This window comes from Malaya genurostris, chromosome 2, assembly GCF_030247185.1.
Source record: "Malaya genurostris strain Urasoe2022 chromosome 2, Malgen_1.1, whole genome shotgun sequence".
Classification (NCBI taxonomy): Eukaryota; Metazoa; Arthropoda; class Insecta; order Diptera; family Culicidae; genus Malaya; species Malaya genurostris.
Window position 1 is genome coordinate 162,216,583 of NC_080571.1, and position 20,739 is coordinate 162,237,321.

A 20,739-nucleotide genomic window follows, 5' to 3' on the forward strand; every position below is an offset into this window, starting at 1 on the left:
TGTGACTTTTGGTTCCGGAGATATGATTGTATAAGTGACGTAACCGACAAAAAGCGTTGTATTTGAACGCGCTCAATTTTCTCAGAGATGGCTGATCCGATTTTAACAAACTTGGGCTCGTTTGAAAGCTACTGTCGGGCCGTTGATCAAGTTCGAAGATCAAATGGTTGTGACTTTTGGTTCCAGATATATGATGGTATAAGTGACGTAACCGACAAAACACGTTGATTTTTACCGCTCTTGTATATATAAGGGTGCCAAAATTTTGGGATCAACTCTATTTTCGTAAAGTTCTAGTGCTCAAAAGTTTAAGCACCTCGAAAAAAGCCTTCATGCAAAATTTGACCTAAATCGGACATGCTTAAGGGGTGCTGCCCGGTGGTAAAGGTTTGACAATTATCGATCTTGAAAAAGCACCATAGGGGGGAGTACATGAAATTTCCAAAATCGAAAATTTTTTTTGATGCCAAAACTCTTAAAACTGCATAAAACATCGAAATTTAGTGTCATCTCAAAAAAAAATTTTTTTGAAAAAATCAACTTTCTGGGACTTAGAAAAATTTTCATATTTTTTCTAAGTCCCAAAAAGTCGATATTTTCAAAAAATTTTTTTTTCGAGATGACACTATATTTTGACGTTTCATGCAATTCTAAGCCGTTTGGCATCAAAAATTTTTTTTCGATTTCGAAAATTTCATGTACTCCCCCCTATGGTGATTTTTCAAGATATATGAAAATCCCACTAAGTGGACTAAGAAGGCTTTTTGCCTTTCTCTATAGAAAGGTATTAGAATTGCTGGAAAAACCGACTTTCGAACGGAGCCTCGGAGACCCATAGTGTTATATACCATTCGACTCAGCTCGACGAGATCGGAAAATGTCTGTGTGTGTGTGTGTGTGTGTGTGTGTATGTGTGTATGTGTGTATGTGTGTGCACTTTTCGAAGATATTTGAACGCGCTCAATTTTCTCAGAGATGGCTCAACCGATTTTAACAAACTTGGGCTCGTTTGAAAGCTACTATCGGGGCATTGATCAAGTTCGAAGATAAAATGGCTGTGACTTTTGGTTCCGGAGATATGATTGTATAAGTGACGTAACCGACAAAAAGCGTTGTATTTGAACGCGCTCAATTTTCTCAGAGATGGCTGAACCGATTTGAACAAACTTGGACTCGTTTGAAAGCTACTGGCGGGCCATTGATCAAGTTCGAAGATCAAATGGTTGTGACTTTTGGTTCCGGAGATATGATTGTATAAGTGACGTAACCGACAAAAAGCGTTGTATTTGAACGCGCTCAATTTTCTCAGAGATGGCTGATCCGATTTTAACAAACTTGGGCTCGTTTGAAAGCTACTGTCGGGCCGTTGATCAAGTTCGAAGATCAAATGGTTGTGACTTTTGGTTCCAGATATATGATGGTATAAGTGACGTAACCGACAAAACACGTTGATTTTTACCGCTCTTGTATATATAAGGGTGCCAAAATTTTGGGATCAACTCTATTTTCGTAAAGTTCTAGTGCTCAAAAGTTTAAGCACCTCGAAAAAAGCCTTCATGCAAAATTTGACCTAAATCGGACATGCTTAAGGGGTGCTGCCCGGTGGTAAAGGTTTGACAATTATCGATCTTGAAAAAGCACCATAGGGGGGAGTACATGAAATTTCCAAAATCGAAAATTTTTTTTGATGCCAAAACTCTTAAAACTGCATAAAACATCGAAATTTAGTGTCATCTCAAAAAAAAATTTTTTTGAAAAAATCAACTTTCTGGGACTTAGAAAAATTTTCATATTTTTTCTAAGTCCCAAAAAGTCGATATTTTCAAAAAATTTTTTTTTCGAGATGACACTATATTTTGACGTTTCATGCAATTCTAAGCCGTTTGGCATCAAAAATTTTTTTTCGATTTCGAAAATTTCATGTACTCCCCCCTATGGTGATTTTTCAAGATATATGAAAATCCCACTAAGTGGACTAAGAAGGCTTTTTGCCTTTCTCTATAGAAAGGTATTAGAATTGCTGGAAAAACCGACTTTCGAACGGAGCCTCGGAGACCCATAGTGTTATATACCATTCGACTCAGCTCGACGAGATCGGAAAATGTCTGTGTGTGTGTGTGTGTGTGTGTGTGTGTGTATGTGTGTATGTGTGTATGTGTGTGCACTTTTCGAAGATATTTGAACGCGCTCAATTTTCTCAGAGATGGCTCAACCGATTTTAACAAACTTGGGCTCGTTTGAAAGCTACTATCGGGGCATTGATCAAGTTCGAAGATAAAATGGCTGTGACTTTTGGTTCCGGAGATATGATTGTATAAGTGACGTAACCGACAAAAAGCGTTGTATTTGAACGCGCTCAATTTTCTCAGAGATGGCTGAACCGATTTGAACAAACTTGGACTCGTTTGAAAGCTACTGGCGGGCCATTGATCAAGTTCGAAGATCAAATGGTTGTGACTTTTGGTTCCGGAGATATGATTGTATAAGTGACGTAACCGACAAAAAGCGTTGTATTTGAACGCGCTCAATTTTCTCAGAGATGGCTGATCCGATTTTAACAAACTTGGGCTCGTTTGAAAGCTACTGTCGGGCCGTTGATCAAGTTCGAAGATCAAATGGTTGTGACTTTTGGTTCCAGATATATGATGGTATAAGTGACGTAACCGACAAAACACGTTGATTTTTACCGCTCTTGTATATATAAGGGTGCCAAAATTTTGGGATCAACTCTATTTTCGTAAAGTTCTAGTGCTCAAAAGTTTAAGCACCTCGAAAAAAGCCTTCATGCAAAATTTGACCTAAATCGGACATGCTTAAGGGGTGCTGCCCGGTGGTAAAGGTTTGACAATTATCGATCTTGAAAAAGCACCATAGGGGGGAGTACATGAAATTTCCAAAATCGAAAATTTTTTTTGATGCCAAAACTCTTAAAACTGCATAAAACATCGAAATTTAGTGTCATCTCAAAAAAAAATTTTTTTGAAAAAATCAACTTTCTGGGACTTAGAAAAATTTTCATATTTTTTCTAAGTCCCAAAAAGTCGATATTTTCAAAAAATTTTTTTTTCGAGATGACACTATATTTTGACGTTTCATGCAATTCTAAGCCGTTTGGCATCAAAAATTTTTTTTCGATTTCGAAAATTTCATGTACTCCCCCCTATGGTGATTTTTCAAGATATATGAAAATCCCACTAAGTGGACTAAGAAGGCTTTTTGCCTTTCTCTATAGAAAGGTATTAGAATTGCTGGAAAAACCGACTTTCGAACGGAGCCTCGGAGACCCATAGTGTTATATACCATTCGACTCAGCTCGACGAGATCGGAAAATGTCTGTGTGTGTGTGTGTGTGTGTGTGTGTATGTGTGTATGTGTGTATGTGTGTGCACTTTTCGAAGATATTTGAACGCGCTCAATTTTCTCAGAGATGGCTCAACCGATTTTAACAAACTTGGGCTCGTTTGAAAGCTACTATCGGGGCATTGATCAAGTTCGAAGATAAAATGGCTGTGACTTTTGGTTCCGGAGATATGATTGTATAAGTGACGTAACCGACAAAAAGCGTTGTATTTGAACGCGCTCAATTTTCTCAGAGATGGCTGAACCGATTTGAACAAACTTGGACTCGTTTGAAAGCTACTGGCGGGCCATTGATCAAGTTCGAAGATCAAATGGTTGTGACTTTTGGTTCCGGAGATATGATTGTATAAGTGACGTAACCGACAAAAAGCGTTGTATTTGAACGCGCTCAATTTTCTCAGAGATGGCTGATCCGATTTTAACAAACTTGGGCTCGTTTGAAAGCTACTGTCGGGCCGTTGATCAAGTTCGAAGATCAAATGGTTGTGACTTTTGGTTCCAGATATATGATGGTATAAGTGACGTAACCGACAAAACACGTTGATTTTTACCGCTCTTGTATATAAAGGGTGATTTTTTAAGAGCTTGAGAACTTTTTTAAACAATAAAACGCATAAAATTTGCAAAATCTCATCGGTTCTTTATTTTAAACGTTAGATTGGTACATGACATTTACTTTTTGAAGATAATTTCATTTAAATGTTGACCGCGGCTGCGTCTTAGGTGGTCCATTCGGAAAATCCGCTTTTTTATCGACAAATTTTGTTCAGCGATGAGGCTCATTTCTGGTTGAATGGCTACGTAAATAAGCAAAATTGCCGCATTTGGAGTGAAGAGCAACCAGAAGCCGTTCAAGAACTGCCCATGCATCCCGAAAAATGCACTGTTTGGTGTGGTTTGTACGCTGGTGGAATCATTGGACCGTATTTTTTCAAAGATGCTGTTGGACGCAACGTTACAGTGAATGGCGATCGCTATCGTTCGATGCTAACAAACTTTTTGTTGCCAAAAATGGAAGAACTGAACTTGGTTGACATGTGGTTTCAACAAGATGGCGCTACATGCCACACAGCTCGCGATTCTATGGCCATTTTGAGGGAAAACTTCGGAGAACAATTCATCTCAAGAAATGGACCGGTAAGTTGGCCACCAAGATCATGCGATTTGACGCCTTTAGACTATTTTTTGTGGGGCTACGTCAAGTCTAAAGTCTACAGAAATAAGCCAGTAACTATTCCAGCTTTGGAAGACAACATTTCCGAAGAAATTCGGGCTATTCCGGCCGAAATGCTCGAAAAAGTTGCCCAAAATTGGACTTTCCGAATGGACCACCTAAGACGCAGCCGCGGTCAACATTTAAATGAAATTATCTTCAAAAAGTAAATGTCATGTACCAATCTAACGTTTAAAATAAAGAACCGATGAGATTTTACAAATTTTATGCGTTTTATTGTTTAAAAAAGTTCTCAAGCTCTTAAAAAATCACCCTTTATAAGGGTGCCAAAATTTTGGGATCAACTCTATTTTCGTAAAGTTCTAGTGCTCAAAAGTTTAAGCACCTCGAAAAAAGCCTTCATGCAAAATTTGACCTAAATCGGACATGCTTAAGGGGTGCTGCCCGGTGGTAAAGGTTTGACAATTATCGATCTTGAAAAAGCACCATAGGGGGGAGTACATGAAATTTCCAAAATCGAAAATTTTTTTTGATGCCAAAACTCTTAAAACTGCATAAAACATCGAAATTTAGTGTCATCTCAAAAAAAAATTTTTTTGAAAAAATCAACTTTCTGGGACTTAGAAAAATTTTCATATTTTTTCTAAGTCCCAAAAAGTCGATATTTTCAAAAAATTTTTTTTTCGAGATGACACTATATTTTGACGTTTCATGCAATTCTAAGCCGTTTGGCATCAAAAATTTTTTTTCGATTTCGAAAATTTCATGTACTCCCCCCTATGGTGATTTTTCAAGATATATGAAAATCCCACTAAGTGGACTAAGAAGGCTTTTTTTAGATTAGCATCACTGTTCTTATACAAATAGGCAACGCAAATGTCAAGCACTAGTTTGGAAAAATGATGCTGACTGTGTGACATAAACTCTGAAGCATGCTTTTGTGACCTACTCGAATCAATCTGAATCAATTGGTGTCAAAATTAGTATCCAAAATTATTTAATAAAAGTATGAAACATATTTTCATGAGACTGTTATGAAAGAAGAGAAAGGCATTATCGCACCACTAGGTGGATTAAGAAGGCTTTTTTTTTAGATTAGCATCACTGTTCTTATACAAATAGGCAACGCAAATGTCAAGCACTAGTTTGGAAAAATGATGCTGACTGTGTGACATAAACTCTGAAGCATGCTTTTGTGACCTACTCGAATCAATCTGAATCAATTGGTGTCAAAATTAGTATCCAAAATTATTTAATAAAAGTATGAAACATATTTTCATGAGACTGTTATGAAAGAAGAGAAAGGCATTATCGCACCACTAGGTGGATTAAAAAGGCTTTTTATTTTAGATTAGCATCACTGTTCTCATACAAATAGGCAACGCAAATGTCAAGCACTAGTTTGAAAAAATGATGCTGACTGTGTGACATAAACACTGAAGCATGCTTTTGTGAACTACTCGAATCAATCTGAATCAATTGGTGTCAAAATTAGTATCCAAAATTATTTAATAAAAGTATGAAACATATTTTCATGAGACTGTTATGAAAGAAGAGAAAGGCATTATCACACCACTAGGTGGATTAAGAAGGGTTTTTTTTATTTTTTGCCGAAGCTCTTAAACTTTGGGTTGAAGGAAGTCCATGTCGCAGTAATATCGTGTGTGAGCAAGAACACATTTATTTGCTATTTGAATAATAGTCTCTTTGGTGCTTTGATGTATGGCTTCAAAACACCATTATTGTCTTCATATACAAATAATGAGAAACACCATAAAGGACCATAGTCTCTAGCTCAATCAACCACATGTAAAAGAAGATGAACTTTATAGGTTATTTCATCAATTCCATACAATAGCTCAAAAAGTTGAACAGATCGCTTCAGACGCTCTTTACATTCATTGAATGTTGTTTCGGAAATTACGCTCAGCAAGAAATCAGTTATTGATAACACCAAAAATAGATAATGATCATAATATTCTTTAGGTAAAAAAGCTTTAAACACACACAGCTACAATGAATTAACCAATGTAACCATTCATTGTCTTTCCATGGGTATTAATCGCTGAATTTTCTGGCGTGTCTAGACGTTTCGACAAAGGGATGGATTGAAATCAAAATGTCGTCAATATAAACTTTTATGTAGCTGCAGTTGCTTGGAGTCTCAAACCAAACTCGGGATAGTTGTCGAGCAACGCCAAGAAGAGCCATGTGCATGTAATCCACGCGACAGTTACAAATGACGTCGATCTCTGGTATTCGAATTGGTGGTGAAATGCAATTAATTCCATTGCCATTACTCGACAAGTGTCGTGTAAATTTCTCTTAATAACATTTGACTTATAACCAGAGATGCCAGATCTGCAGATTTGTCTGTAAATCTGCAGATTAGGCTTTCTGACAGCTCATTTACAATCACAAATGCAAACGAGATTGGTTTGTTTTCATCAGGAAATGCATGCCTTGAACACGATTCAGACGATCATTAAACTTTCGTCGACGTAAAGATTAATTTATTAATTTTTTTAGCCGAATATTGCACACGTACCCGACGTTAATATGTTCCGTGAACTTGACGTAGTGCCCTTCCATATGAATTGCTTACAATTAATGTTGTTGTTCCGTGACCGTTCCATGCCGGTGATGCTACGTGTGAATCGCTTTTACATATTGTTTTGTTTTCATCAGGAAACGTATTGGCCTCCCATTTTTCACTAGGGCCGCCGTTAATTTTTCATCGGGCATAGAAACCACAATTTTGGGTATTTTTGTTGCGCAGACTTTTGCCGACTTTTGAAAATCGAGTTTTTCGCAAACTGTCGTTCAAATTTGCAGACTTTTGAAATTGCCGCGACCTTTTTTGTTAGCCAAGCCAGTTTTGCGTGTCATACTTAATTCCTGCCGACAGTCTTGCTAACTAGGTTTTTTTCACATTTACAGACTTTTACCTGGCATTTCTGCTTTTTCGAGATATCTCCTGGATGCAGACAAAAGTTACCTGCTTGGTTACGAGGCAATGTATCTACACAACATGATATAAGAATGACTGTTTTTATATTCGTTGAATCTTGCATCCCATTACAATAAACATCACACATTTTAAGAACACATTGAAATCTGGCTCTGCATTTACTAACCACAATCCAGCTATAATAAGATTTTTTCTCAAGAATCGCAGTTTTGGAGGCAGACCATTGGTTATAAGAGGCCACAGCAATTTTTTGACATTTGAATTAAAAATTTTCACACCGTCGGTATTGAATCGATAGGTTTCTTCTTTTCAAAACGATGGCATTTAAAATATCTGTAACATTAGATTTGTATTCCATTACTTTTCCAATTTCTTTTCAGTATATTTGTCATACTTGTAACAAAATCAAACACGAAAAAGAACGATACATCCTAGCATTTGCAGTTTGTACATTCTTTTTACTTCTCCCATGTAGAAACCGCATAAAAAAATCTGTATTAATCTGTATTCACTAATAAAATGAAATAACGTGGTTGTAGAATGGTAGACTCAATCAGTCGTTGCCGCGCTCACAATAATATTCAACGACGAAATTTTTTTTATCCACAACAATTGAATTGTAATTCCATAAATCTCGGTTGATTTTTCAGAAGGCCGTAAGAGCAAGTGACAATTATCTATGTTTACTCTTTCTTTCGATTTTTGTGAGAAAGGGAACAAAGAGAAACTGTCACTTGCTCTTATGGCCTTCTGAACAATCAACCGAGATATTTATCTAGTTTGAAGTTGTTGACTTCATTATTTGACATAAAATTTCTACTAGAGATGGGAAATATCCTAGGACAGGACCAGACAACTGGCTTCTTTTTCCAGAAAAATATGTCTCTTCTTATTCCGGTTGCTCCCTGCTGTAAATAATAAATGCCTCGCGATCACTGTTGCCAGTAGAGAATTATTCATTCTGAAAACTTTCTCCCCTTATAACATGCAATTATTTATCATTTAAAAACACTTAGACAACTTTTATATCGGTAAAAAAATATAGCTCTGGATTCATTTTGATCAGATGTTTGTTTTGAAGAAAACGTTTAGTTGAAACAGCATAATAAAATTTTTCTAAAACACTCAATTTTGGGTAATTAATTTATGCAGCATGATTAACTAAAGTATTCAACATATTCTATTTGAGAAAAATAATAACATACAGAAGTATCCAAAGATTCGGTGCTATTCTCAAACAACATAATCAATATTCTCGTCCATATCACACTTCGTGATTTCAGGCTTTCTCTTTGTATCATCCAGTGATTGTTAAATGTACTCGTATACTTTCCGCATTGACAGGAGTTAAAAACAAATTGAACTTAAATCCTATTGAAATTAATTTTGAAAATATGACCCGAAAAATAAAATATCCAATATCAAGCTACATTGTTACCGACGATACTGACAACACTTTTTCTACCACCCTGCAGTAATCTTGATTTCAACAACTTGTACTTGCTTATGTCAATTTCAACCAATCACGAGCTGGTCCGAAATTGGTCCTAAAAGTGGATTAACAATTGTCAGGTCCTGTCCTAGGAAATATCGAATAAAATCTGTTATCGATAATATCGATATATCTCAATTCAATATCGATATTATCGACAAATATCGATATTTGTCACCAGTTAATTGAAAATTTATTTAAACAAGAAAGTATAATTGATTGCAAAAATTAATTTTAGGTTTACAGCCGAACAAATTACATTTTCAAAAATTGAAATATCCCTGGGCTGAAACAAGCCGTGTTTCCCGCTGTGGAATTGACTCTCAGCGTCTTTTTTTTGCTAGAATTATCAAAAGACGCTGTGCAATAAATTTCTGTATAGCGGCCCTTACACGATCATTAAAAGTGTCATTACTAAGTAATGAAACTTCTGCTCAAACGCTCGTCATTACTGCATTACTGTACATCATTACTGTTTAGCATTACACGTTCATTATTAATGATGAGTATTTGTAACTACTCATAGCAATAGCAATAGCAATATTTTTATTTTCGTTTAGCTGAAAATAAATTTGATTTGCCGTTGAAACGTTAAGGTTAATGAAATATTAACAATTTAAATCTACACTTTGTCATTTTTGCGCGTATAGTTCTAAAGATATTCAGCACTTCCACAAAAAAATAAGAAGAAGAAATAATGTTGGTAATGATGGAAAATCCGGAATTCCATCATTACTTGTGTCATTACTGAACTCGTAGACCTTACACGATCATTAAAAGTGCCATTACTTTTTAGTAATGACACTTCTAATGATCGTGTAAGGGCCGCTTATAATTTTCCCAATAAGAGAAAATATCTGTTTTCTCTGGTGCTTGCTCAATACTTACCATACACGCTGCCAACAAAATACTTAACATTAAGTACTGTTCGCCCTTTACAAGAGTTTCGTGCAGGACTACTTATTCTTCCTTCTGAATCATCCTTATCGTCATTTCCGCCCTGTGGGATAAATACCAACGTATCGGCTACAGTGTAGCCATATTTACAGACTTTTTAATAACTTTATGATAAGAAAAAAATTTTTACTTAATTTAGATTTTTAGACACGAGTTTTGAATTGAAATAAACATGAAAAATGTTTTGGTGCATTTTTTTATTTTATATTAATGCTTAAAAACAATTAATTGTGCTTTGATGACAAAACACGAAATATCTCATGTTGAACGCAAAATCTAGTCCATTGTTGACGTGTTATCGGATCTTTTGGAAACCGGAAAAAGTCAAGTTTGGATAGAAATACTTAGTGCAATCACAGTGTGGAACACAACAGTTCATTCTTCTCGTAAAACTAAACAAACTTTTGAGTTTACACTAATTTAACAAATCTTTTTTGATTACACTTTAATTCACTAAAAAGAAAAACGGCTTGATGCTGATTTCAATTACACAGTGCTGTTACTATATACATTTATTACATATGAGATTGAAAAAAGTTAAACATTCTCTGAAAATTTTCATTGGTGTGCTAAAATTATACATTTTAATAAACTCGTTTCTGATTTTCTTCACACTTGGCATCATTGCTCGCGTACCCTGCAAAATATTTTTCTTTTCATAATGTGCGGGTAGCAACATCAAAATCAGCCAATTAGAAACTGGTCCATTTTGGAACAAAAGCAGCCCCCCCAGTTGTCAGGTCTTGTCTTCGCTTCTATGTATGAGATTCAATGCGAACTCGCCTGATGGTACCATGCTCGCTAAGAACGATGTTGCCAATTATTTGTTCCTGAAATGTGAGAGCTGGATATCTAGTTAATATGATGTCTTTGTTTTAGGTAAGATTTTATTAACGTATTTTTGAACATAGCCTAAATATCTAATATTAGATAAAAACTACACGAGCGAAGTAATAATAAGAAATTATAATTTTACTTAACTCCATGGTTGCAATATCGAATATCGATATTTTTCGACAATGCTCTGAATTATCGATGTCGTCGATATCGTGGCAATATCGATATTATCGATAAATATCGATAAGTTTCCCATCTCTAAATTCTACACCCAATATGCAACGTCAAGTCGGGTCATACAGCTCTCAGTTTGACGGTAAAGTTTCATGATGCAATTACTTCTAGGGATGGGTATCGAGAGGTAAAGTATCGATACTTGGTATCGCGATACCATTTTGTAATTTCAGGTATCGGTATCGATACTATAGGAAAAAGGATCGATACTTATTATCGGTATCGGTATTGATCGGAAATGCAAGCTAGGCCGATTTCGATTAAATTAGTCTTCAAATAATGACCACCCCAAATATCCAAAACGCTGTTGATTGGTTTTGAGATCCTTTGTTCACCCTTTGAGTTACAGACAATTTCAGTTATTTGAGAATATCTTTTGCAATTGATCAAGAACTTTTTTTTATATTTCAATACCTCGCGAGAATACCTTTCCAACGAGATATAGAGTTTTATCAAACAAATTCGCGCTTGCGGAGTTATTAGAAACGGTATCATCTCACTTCTTAGTTGATTGAGTCTGTTTCTTCTATGAAAATTCGTTATCCAAACTGGATAAGAACACTCATTGAAAGTGAAAGACGTCAAACGACAACTTTTGTCGCACATTATCCAACTGACTAATGAAAATAGGCGTACGGATGGTACTGAGGTCTCCAATACTGAAGTATTTTTTTTGCTAATTGATATTAATGAGGAAACTGAAGGCAAATCGATTTCCATGTATGCAGAGGGTTGCAAGTTCTTGGTACCGGGTTTCTGTTAAAAAAACCTTCATTCAAATTATATGTTTTAATTGTTAGGTCGATTATTTTATATTATATGCTCTTACAGAACTTCGATACATACTTACATCAGAAATCATTCGAACAATGGGAATGATCCCAAGCAACCAGAAGTTCCACAATTACTTAAAAAGTCCACTTTCTTGCTGCTTAAAAGTTCACGCGGAACTTTTGAGAACTTGAAAGTACAGATCAAGTTCCGCGTGAACTTTCTAGCTGCTTAAGCAAACACGTGGCAATTTTTGACAGTTCGAAGTACAGAACAAGTTCCGCGTGAACTTTCTCGCTGCTTAAGAGTGCACGTGGTACTTTTAGCAACTTGAAGGTACAGAACAAGTTCCGCGTGAACTTTTTCGCTGCATAGAAGCTGAACAATGTATTCTAGAAGGAGCTTAGAAGTTCGTTCCGCTACGTCGCGCGAACTTTCAAGTGTGGATAATTACTTAGAAATGGGCTGCTTAGAATGCTATTGATTAACTTTGAGAGCTGCTTAAGCCCTTTTATCCGAACTTCTGGTTAGTTGGGATCTTACTAAGAGTTGTATATTTTTCTTTGGACATTTCTTTGGTTGCCAGACAGAATGGGCGCTTTTGGTGTCGCTGGTTGCTCTTTGATTGACTATTAGAGTGGGATCTAGATAAAGTTTACTTTAAGCTAGTATCGACAGGTATCGACCATGAAAATATCGATACCACGCGATACCACTTTGCACGGTATCGATCCTAAAAAATCGATACTTTAGGCTTAAGTATCGATACCTTGAAGTATCGCAGTATCGATACCCATCCCTAATTACTTCCTTGAATATCAGTTCAAATTGTTTTCAAATTATAATATAAATGGATTTCACAACAGATTTCCATATCAATTGACAGACTTTTATCTCGTCACTGGAATCAAATACTAAAAGATAGCTCAGACCTAGGACAGGACCAGACAACTGGCTTCTTTTTCTAGAAAAATATTTCTCTTCTTATTCCGGTTGCTCCCTGCTGTAAATAATAAATGCCTCGCGATCACTGTTGCCAGAAGAGATAATTATTCATTCTGAAAACTTTCTCCCCTTATAACATGCAATTATTTATCATTTGAAAACACTTAGACAAATGTTATATCGGTCAAAAATATAGCTCTGGATTCATTTTGATCAGATGTTTGTTTTGAAGAAAACGTTTAGCGGCCCTTACACGAGCATTAAAAATGCCATTTTAAATGATGACTAACTAATGACGTAATTCAAATTTGTTAGAAATTTCGTCATTAGTGCACCACTACACGTTCATTAAAATGATTTTTTTTTACTAATGACATTTTTAATGACTCGTGCAGGGGCCGCTTTTAGTTGAAACAGTTTAATAAAATTTTTCTAAAACACTCAATTTTGGGTAATTAATTTTTGCAGCTTTATTAACTAAAGTATTCAACATATTCTATTTGAGAAAAATAATAACATACAGAAGTATCCAAAGATTCGGTGCTACTCTCAACCAACATAATCAATATTCTCGTCCATATCACACTTCGTGATTTCAGGCTTTCTCTTTGTATCATCCAGTGATTGTTAAATGTACTCGTATACTTTCCGCATTGACAGGATTTAAAAAAAATTGAACCTTAATCCTATTGAAATAATTAATTTTGAAAAGATGACCCGAAAAATAATATATCTAATATCATGCTACATTGTTACCGACGATACTGACAACACTTTTTCTACCACCCTGCAGTAATCTTGATTTCAATGGGCGATCTAACGTTGGATTTCATATGTAGAGGGCACGTGAGTGAAAGGATGATGTTTTCGATTTCGTGTGTCAAAACGTATTGAAAATTTGTAAACAATGATAAAAATTATTTATTACAATTATTCTAAAAAGATATCTTGACGAAACCTAAAAGTTTAATATAAGAAAAATAGTTTACTACTATCAGGTATCAAAACGAATACGAATTTAAGTTTTCATCTTGTAGAATTCGTGGCTCCAGTTTTAGTTCACAATAATGATGAAATGCATAGTTCCTGGATGCCGCTCGAAGGAAAATAAATCCAGAGCTAATTTCTATAACGTCCCGTCAACCGGTTACAGCGTGTTCAGAGAATGGAAAAAGTTTTTGAATTTATCTGAATGTAGAACAGAAAAAATTTGCAGGCGTCATTTCACTGTTAAAGATTTTAATATTCGTAATAATTTTATTATTTGTGAGATACAAGTGTTGTGATAATGTATGTTGCATTTCAGATAATCGTATCGAATTGAAAGATGATGCTATTCCGTCATTAAGAATTCCACAGAGTGGTCCGAAGGTAGATATAGAAGGAGCTTGCTGTGTTTTTCGATGCGGAACAAAAAATAGTAAGAAATTGCGAAAGTTTCCATCACGGAAGGCTATTTTGAATAGATGGTTGCAAACATTAGAAATAGGAGAACATGTTACAACTAAGCATAAAATTTGTTTGCGGCATTTTACTGTCAACGATTACGTTAAAGGTAATGCAAGTATTTGCAATAATGATGAAATGTATATTTCTAATATAATGTTTTAGTTACGAGGAGATACCTAAAACCAAGCGCTATCCCATCAAAACATATGAAAAAACTTGTCAAATATCCCAAACGATTTCAACGTGCTAAAGTACCGCCTTCACATTTATGGGATCACAACTACTGTGTGTACTATAGAACTCGTCTTACTACGAATCGAGTATGTTACGTTATGGGTTGTTCTTCGAGAGCATGCAAAGGAATTTCTTTACATAAATTTCCAATAAAAAATAATTCACTTTTTAAATCATGGACAAAAGCTTTGCAATGCTCCGTAATGCCAACGAAAAACTCACGTGTTTGCAGTAAGCACTTTCGGAAATCGGATTTTGTTCAACGTAACTTTATTTTCTTTTTATATCAAATCCTTTGTATCGCGAAACCTAATTCTAGGGGGACGAGTTTTAAAAAAAACAGCAATTCCTATCAATAAATCCTCTGCTACAACGATGTACGGAATAAATAGTGTTGAATGTTCTGACCTTTCTTTATGCGACGACAACAGTGTGGAGGATTTGTCCACGTCAAAAATCACTAACTCACCACCCCAGAGTAGCTCTCATGATACCGAGAATAATCTGAAAATGACCATAATAAAAAATTCATCGTGTGAAACCAACGAAATTGTCATTTCACCCGCTGAAGAAGCAACTGCTGACGTCGATGTGCAAGTAGACAATTATTACGGTCACATAGTTCAAGAAACTGTAAAGAATGTTCAAAAAGATAACAGCTTGATTCTTTCCGATCTCCTGCAAACAGACTTTGAGACTAACATTTGGACCGGAATTTCGACACTTGAACAATTAGAAGAGATATGTTTGGCAGTTAAAACTTTAGAAGATAATTTGTATCCCAGAAAATTTAAAATGCATGCAACTTATCGCGTAATTTTGTCTCTGGCCAAACTCAAGCAAAATATTTCGTATGAAGCATTGGGTACTTTATTTCGTATATCAGGTGTAACAGTATCGAAATATATTTCCCACACAATTCAAATGTTGGCACGTGTCTTGAGACGTTTTGTTTATTGGCCGTCCAGAGAAGAGCTTCAAAAGAATGTACCTTTGTGCTTCCGCGAGCATTTTACCAACGTAACTGTTGTGTTAGATGCCTTTGAAGTACCGGTTGCTACACTTAAATGCCTCAACTGCAGAATTTCGTGCTATTCGCACTACAAATCCCATCGCACGGTAAAATTTCTTGTTGGTGTGTCATCTGGATGAATTATAACATTTATAAGCAAAGCATATACAGGGTATTCCTCAGATAAATATATTTTCAATAGCGAAAGATTAATAGATCGTCTAGAGCCTCACATTGATGAGGTAATGGTTGATAAAGGCGTTTCAATAGAAAATGAATGCTCTAACAAATGTATCAAATTACATGTACCACCATTTTTAAAAGGCGAGAGACTGACGGCTAATGAAGCTAGTAGAAACGAAGCAATTGCACGGGCCAGGGTTCATGTTGAACGTGTAATACAACGAATCAAAATTTTCAAGATCTTTACGAATACTATTCATAATACTATGCTTAACAACATAGATGACATAATGCTAGTAGTATGTGGGATCGTTAATTTAACTGCTCCGATTTTAAGTGAAGATAAGTTTTAAATACATTAACACTTTATTTATGTTTATCGAATATTTCAACGAACAGGTTTCGCCTTTAATTTCTTTCGTTATTTAGATCAATGATACATACAAATTTATAATTAATAAAATAAAACTGTCATTGCGTTTAGTAATTATTTTAATCTCTAATCACTTAAATATTGAATAGTTCTGACCCAAGTTTATAAGAATTGTTCGTTTTTTTGCATTTTCGCTATAGGTGACGATTTTAAAATTATAAACACATCTTACCCTGTTGTTCCGAATCCGGAAGTCAGAACGTTAAAGTTAAAATCAGTCTATGGAAACGTAAGACTGAATCTAAGCTTGTTAAAATTGACTCAGCCGTCTCTGAGAAAATGAAGAGTTCCGCTTTTGAGTTTTTGATCACTACTTCCGGAACCGGAAACCGTTACGGATGAAATCGGTTCGTTTGGCTTTTAACATAAACAACAAATGGAATCAGTTTATAGCCATGTTTAGTAGCATTTTTATCTCTCTCATACCGAAACCTTTATAGAACTGCTGAATAATCTGTTACTTAACATTTAGAGGAACAGTTATCTTCTATCAATTTAAGTAGCATTCGATTGAAATAGAGTGTTTTCAAATCGTTAATCACGGTAGTAACGTAATCTCTATCAAATATAACTTCAATAACATTAAAATCATTGTCTTTCGTAGAGTACAATACAAAATCACAGTAATCAAGATTTAGTAACCACATATTGATTTGAACTTGACAGTAGTAACAATGACGCTTATTTAAATAATAACTGGATTGGAAGTCTTGTTTGATGAAAACTTTAACAGAAGCGCAGTTCATAATATCATTCAATGATGCATCTTTGTTCATAGGACATTTGATTTCCAATAGTATATTGGAAACTGGATCAATTCCATCGGGTGATCCTGCAATCCACGATTCATCGGGATGTATGACCAACCCACACTTTTTAATATTCGGATTGCGTTTTATTTTGTAACATTCGAAAGCAAGAGGCTCTGTGTCCTTACCATACTTCGTGGCCTCAAGTTTTAAATTTCGTATGTCCCAGTATTGAGAAATCTTTTTGCTCCAATCTGGATTTTTGTTACGCAAGTACGTGAAAAGCTTATAGGCTGAGCTAGCTGTTATTCGTTTAGTACGGTTTATCTTCCATGAGTTCGTGTTTTGATCTTTAGTTTCCAACGCCATGCGTACGCTCATATCAACATCAACTTGAATATATTGATCAAAATAATCAAACTGTATCGTACTCATTTCATATGGCCTAATAACTACTCCGGATGTTGAACGCCTTAAACAGGTGGTCAATTCAGTAGCATTAATGTATTGAGTAACATTGCTGATCTCAGAGGTACTTTGAATTGCACGATTCGCATATGTATTAGGAATGTTAAGATGCCTTCCTTCCATATGTTTGCTAATGGCAGATGCTCTAGAAACTGGAATTATAATATTATATATAATATATATATTTGGAAAATTGTTTTTTTTTACCCGACATAATACAATTGAAGCTTGTGGATAGTAGTTGTTCTTCAGTTTTGCTATCAGTTGTTTTCAAAGACTTCGATTGATTAACGCAACATAACTCGGTGATACGTTTTGCTCCCCATGGGGCCTTTTTTGCAGATTTTGTGATTCCCCAAGCTTGTGTTATATCTGTACAAGAAAGATACTCGAGAGTTCGATGTCTGCAGAAATATAATTGGACTATCACTAGGCAAAAAATCATTTGTAAATCCATTTTTTTTCTAACTTTTCTATATGAAGAAGGCAAGCAATAATATGTTTACACTTCGCTGTACCTGCTTTGCAAGTGCACTTTAGCATCCATTTCGAAATTTCGGGCTCAAGATTTAGTTTAATCTGATGTGGAGCGAGGCCTGGATGAGAGGTTTGAGTTACGTACCCAGTCACTTCCACAGTTGCTTGCTCAATTTTACGGTAACCAATACACACTATGTGATTCGCTGTGTATACTGCAAATCCTTCTTTGATTGGTCGTACAGATTCTCCAACATAATCAAGGATATCAACTATGCTAATATTTACATCAACATCAGGATGTTCATTTTGCGCTGTACAAAAAAACAGGTTATGTTATGTACATAAATTCGGATCTCGCTCTTTTACAACAAAACATCAATTGCTTTACAATGTTTTGATGTCGAACGAAGGAATTCAACTTTTCTTACAATTTGTATACTGCATACTCGTTAAACTGTTGGTATATACTGTTAAAAATCGATACAAAAACAACCACTCATTTAAAACATTGCACTAGTACCATTTATGAAATCTAGGTAGCGTACTAGGTGCATTGAGTTTTGCGTTAGATTGCCAATGGCCATTTTTAACAGTATATACCAACAGTTTAACGAGTATGCAGTATACAAATTGTAAGAAAAGTTGAATTCCTTCGTTCGACATCAAAACATTGTAAGGCAATTGATGTTTTGTTGTAAAAGAGCGAGATCCGAATTTATGTACATAACATAACCTGTTTTTTGTACAGCGCAAAATGAACATCCTGATGTTGATGTAAATATTAGCATAGTTGATATCCTTGATTATGTTGGAGAATCTGTACGACCAATCAAAGAAGGATTTGCAGTATACACAGCGAATCACATAGTGTGTATTGGTTACCGTAAAATTGAGCAAGCAACTGTGGAAGTGACTGGGTACGTAACTCAAACCTCTCATCCAGGCCTCGCTCCACATCAGATTAAACTAAATCTTGAGCCCGAAATTTCGAAATGGATGCTAAAGTGCACTTGCAAAGCAGGTACAGCGAAGTGTAAACATATTATTGCTTGCCTTCTTCATATAGAAAAGTAAGAAAAAAAATGGATTTACAAATGATTTTTGCCTAGTAATAGTCCAATTATATTTCTGCAGACATCGAACTCTCGAGTATCTTTCTTGTACAGATATAACACAAGCTTGGGGAATCACAAAATCTGCAAAAAAGGCCCCATGGGGAGCAAAACGTATCACCGAGTTATGTTGCGTTAATCAATCGAAGTCTTTGAAAACAACTGATAGCAAAACTGAAGAACAACTACTATCCACAAGCTTCAATTGTATTATGTCGGGTAAAAAAAACAATTTTCCAAATATATATATTATATATAATATTATAATTCCAGTTTCTAGAGCATCTGCCATTAGCAAACATATGGAAGGAAGGCATCTTAACATTCCTAATACATATGCGAATCGTGCAATTCAAAGTACCTCTGAGATCAGCAATGTTACTCAATACATTAATGCTACTGAATTGACCACCTGTTTAAGGCGTTCAACATCCGGAGTAGTTATTAGGCCATATGAAATGAGTACGATACAGTTTGATTATTTTGATCAATATATTCAAGTTGATGTTGATATGAGCGTACGCATGGCGTTGGAAACTAAAGATCAAAACACGAACTCATGGAAGATAAACCGTACTAAACGAATAACAGCTAGCTCAGCCTATAAGCTTTTCACGTACTTGCGTAACAAAAATCCAGATAGGAGCAAAAAGATTACTCAATACTGGGACATACGAAATTTAAAACTTGAGGCCACGAAGTATGGTAAGGACACAGAGCCTCTTGCTTTCGAATGTTACAAAATAAAACGCAATCCGAATATTAAAAAGTGTGGGTTGGTCATACATCCCGATGAATCGTGGATTGCAGGATCACCCGATGGAATTGATCCAGTTTCCAATATACTATTGGAAATCAAATGTCCTATGAACAAAGATTGAATGATATTATGAACTGCGCTTCTGTTAAAGTTTTCATCAAACAAGACTTCCAATCCAGTTATTATTTAAATAAGCGTCATTGTTACTACTGTCAAGTTCAAATCAATATGTGGTTACTAAATCTTGATTACTGTGATTTTGTATTGTACTCTACGAAAGACAATGATTTTAATGTTATTGAAGTTATATTTGATAGAGATTACGTTACTACCGTGATTAACGATTTGAAAACACTCTATTTCAATCGAATGCTACTTAAATTGATAGAAGATAACTGTTCCTCTAAATGTTAAGTAACAGATTATTCAGCAGTTCTATAAAGGTTTCGGTATGAGAGAGATAAAAATGCTACTAAACATAACTATAAACTGATTCCATTTGTTGTTTATGTTAAAAGCCAAACGAACCGATTTCATCCGTAACGGTTTCCGGTTCCGGAAGTAGTGATCAAAAACTCAAAAGCGGAACTCTTCATTTTCTCAGAGACGGCTGAGTCAATTTTAACAAGCTTAGATTCAGTCTTACGTTTCCATAGACTGATTTTAACTTTAACGTTCTGACTTCCGGATTCGGAACAACAGGGTAAGATGTGTTTATAATTTTAAAATCGTCACCTATAGCGAAAATGCAAAAAAAAACGAACAATTCTTATAAACTTGGGTCAGAACTATTCAATATTGAAGTGATTAGAGATTAAAATAATTACTAAACGCAATGACAGTTTTATTTTATTAATTATAAGTTTGTATGTATCATTGATCTAAATAACGAAAGAAATTAAAGGCGAAACCTGTTCGTTGAAATATTCGATAAACATAAATAAAGTGTTAATGTATTTAAAACTTATCTTCACTTAAAATCGGAGCAGTTAAATTAACGATCCCACATACTACTAGCATTATGTCATCTATGTTGTTAAGCATAGTATTATGGATAGTATTCGTAAAGATCTTGAAAATTTTGATTCGTTGTATTACACGTTCAACATGAACCCTGG

The 20,739-nt window shown here is 35.2% G+C and overlaps 2 protein-coding genes and 1 pseudogene across 3 annotated transcripts; 2 read left to right on the plus strand and 1 right to left on the minus strand.

Annotated features, from left to right (window-relative positions):
- The first annotated feature begins 13,588 nt into the window (after nucleotides 1-13,588).
- On the plus strand, nucleotides 13,589-15,998 carry LOC131431584 (uncharacterized). The gene is made up of 5 exons (XM_058597397.1): nucleotides 13,589-13,739; nucleotides 13,794-13,989; nucleotides 14,048-14,296; nucleotides 14,353-14,688; nucleotides 14,744-15,998. The coding sequence occupies exons 2-5, from the start codon at nucleotides 13,809-13,811 to the stop codon at nucleotides 15,574-15,576; spliced, it is 1,599 nt and encodes a 532-aa protein (XP_058453380.1). The 5' UTR covers nucleotides 13,589-13,739; nucleotides 13,794-13,808; the 3' UTR covers nucleotides 15,577-15,998.
- Nucleotides 15,999-16,200: 202 nt separating this feature from the next.
- LOC131431586 (uncharacterized) lies at nucleotides 16,201-18,208 on the minus strand. 2 transcript variants are annotated; one of them, XM_058597406.1, is made up of 4 exons: nucleotides 18,178-18,208; nucleotides 17,788-18,060; nucleotides 17,477-17,641; nucleotides 16,201-17,421 (listed from the first exon to the last, which is right to left on the minus strand). In XM_058597406.1, the coding sequence occupies exons 1-4, from the start codon at nucleotides 18,191-18,193 to the stop codon at nucleotides 16,514-16,516; spliced, it is 1,362 nt and encodes a 453-aa protein (XP_058453389.1). In that variant the 5' UTR covers nucleotides 18,194-18,208; the 3' UTR covers nucleotides 16,201-16,513. The 2 variants fall into 2 exon arrangements, with proteins under 2 accessions (XP_058453389.1, XP_058453388.1); XM_058597405.1 differs by having other exon boundaries at nucleotides 17,477-17,673; nucleotides 17,739-18,060.
- A 138-nt stretch (nucleotides 18,209-18,346) lies between these two features.
- On the plus strand, nucleotides 18,347-20,402 carry LOC131431587 (uncharacterized; annotated as a pseudogene).
- Nucleotides 20,403-20,739: the final 337 nt, after the last annotated feature.